At 70.1% G+C, this 2,077-nt stretch overlaps 1 protein-coding gene across 1 annotated transcript in view; it reads left to right on the top strand.

Annotated features, from left to right (window-relative positions):
* The window catches only part of FBRSL1 (fibrosin like 1), a gene marked incomplete at its 5' end in the record, with an annotated part of 71,813 nt that overhangs the window by 56,121 nt on the left and 13,615 nt on the right, over nucleotides 1–2,077 (top strand). The window contains 5 exons of the mRNA XM_006910044.1: nucleotides 624–705; nucleotides 868–951; nucleotides 1,424–1,492; nucleotides 1,625–1,654; nucleotides 1,803–1,874. Coding sequence (XP_006910106.1) covers nucleotides 624–705; nucleotides 868–951; nucleotides 1,424–1,492; nucleotides 1,625–1,654; nucleotides 1,803–1,874 — 337 coding nt within the window. The remainder of the gene's footprint in view (nucleotides 1–623; nucleotides 706–867; nucleotides 952–1,423; nucleotides 1,493–1,624; nucleotides 1,655–1,802; nucleotides 1,875–2,077) is intronic.

Raw genomic sequence — 2,077 nt, 5'->3', positions numbered from 1 at the left:
GCCGGTGCGTAGGCCCCTGTGCGGCCCACCGCAGGCACACACACTCTCCGCCCGCACGCAGCCACACCGGCCCGCGGCCTGTCCCGCTCCCCCGGGCCCCCGTCCTGGGCTCGAGTGGGCGCCCACCGTCTGCACAAGTGGGACTTGGCCTTGGGGCCAGTTCCCCACATGGGGTCCTTGACATCTGGGTTGGCAGTGGGACGTAGGTCTGGAGGCTCAGACGGGCCTGGGTGGCCACAGGAACCAGACTCCCCCCCATGTTCCTCACACCGAGCGGCTTGGTCTCGTGAGCCAGGCTCTGCGGGTGGCCTGGGTGTGTCCCGCAGCATGACGGCCAGCCCTGGGCTCCATGCCCCCCATCATGGCTGCAGCCCCCTCTCCCGTCTCAGCCAGAACAGTGGAAGGCACAGGCGGGCGAGTTTGTGCTTTGCTCCTGTGGTAAAACCCTCAGAACAGGGAGGGGCCGTGCCCGGTCAGAGACCCTGGGCCCTGCAGGGCGGGTCAGGGCCGCAGGACAGCTGGCTGCAGGCCGCCAGCGCGGGAGGCAGGGTGGCCATGCGGGCCAGTGCCTGGCCCGACGGGTGGGCGAGCGCTGGGCCCCGCGCAGGCGCCGGCGCAGGGAGAGGCCTCACTGTCCCCGCCCTTCCGTTCCAGTTCGACAAGTACCCGCCCAAGCTGGACAGCCCCTACTTCCGACATTCCAGTGTGAGTGTCCTGCGACTCTGTCCCCCGACAGGTCTGCTGGGCGGGGGGCTGCGACCGCGAGGCCCCGTCTGCATTGCCCCCTGCCTCGGGCAGAAGCAGGGGCCGGGGGGCTGGGCCGCACCCCTCCGCACCCCTGGACCACCCTCCCTGCTTCTTTTGCAGTTTTTCCCGCCCGTCCCGGGACTGCCCGCCCTGCTCCCACACCCGGGCCCCTTCGGGTCCCTGCAGGGCGCTTTTCAGCCCAAGGTACCGGCTGTTCCTGGCAGGCGGGGCGGGCACGGAAGGTCCTGGGGGGGGGTGTGGCAGCATTCAGGGAGGACACTGTGGACATAATGTCTCCCGAAGGGACTCAGTCCGGATGCAGACTGCCCCCAAGCCCCAGCCTGGACAGCAGCTGGCAGGGTCCGTGAGGGCCGTGCCCTGTGCACCCCACTCCGTCAGCTGGGGTGCCCAGAGTCGGGGGGGGGGAGGAGCAGTGCGGCAGTGTGGGCCAGGCAGGGCGGGCAGCACACGGGGGCCCCACCCAGACCCAGGCCCCGCCGTGGGAGCACGGGAGGCCCCTTCACCACCGCAGACACCCCGAGAAGGCGTGGGGGGGAGCCAGCACAGGTGCCAGCCCCTCCCTGAGTGTCGGCAAGCAGGACAGCACAGGCAGGGCGAGGACACGGGGCCTGGGGTCTCACAGCCGTGTCACGCCCTGCTGCCCCTGTCCCCGCAGACCTCAAACCCGATCGAGGTAACCGGCCGGGCCAGCGCTGTGCACACCCTGCTCCAGAAGGGCCCCGGGGTAGGTGGCCGCGGTCCCTGTCTCTCCCTCCCTGGGGGCGTCATGCCAGCCCAGCTCCCCCTTGTGGGGTGCCCGCCCCCCAGGCTCAGCTGCCTGTAGAACCTGGACCTCACGTGTCCTTCTCGATGACAGGTGTCTGACCCATACCGGACGGCAGTCAGGGTGAGTGTGTGCACGTCTCTTTGGGAGGAGGGGGTGTCGTGGGACCCCCGGGAGGGTACCCTGTGGCGACAGGAGTTGGGGATGACAGTGTGAGGGGCGTGAGGGGGTGCAGGCCCGGTGGCCGAGTGTGTTGCCTGTCCTGTCGCAGAAGCCGGGGAAGTGGTGTGCGGTGCACGTGCAGATCGCTTGGCAGATCCACCACCATCAGCAGAGGATGAAGGTGAGCCACACCCACAGGTGCTCACACGTGTGCACACGTGTCTGCCCCCCGCTCTCACGCGGGGCTGGGCTGGGATGTGGGGGGCGGGGCCAGGGAGGAGGCGGGATGGTGGTTCATGGGGAGCCCAAGGGTGCTGCTCACAGGTGGGTGGGGTGGCCAGGTCACCTGGTGAGCCCAGCAGGGGGCGGGGGGGCGTGAGTAGG

Source organism: Pteropus alecto, unplaced genomic scaffold, assembly GCF_000325575.1.
Source record: "Pteropus alecto unplaced genomic scaffold, ASM32557v1 scaffold213, whole genome shotgun sequence".
In the NCBI taxonomy this organism is placed as follows: Eukaryota; Metazoa; Chordata; class Mammalia; order Chiroptera; family Pteropodidae; genus Pteropus; species Pteropus alecto.
Note: the sequence above shows the minus strand (reverse complement) of the source record. Positions and strands in the feature narration are given on the sequence as shown.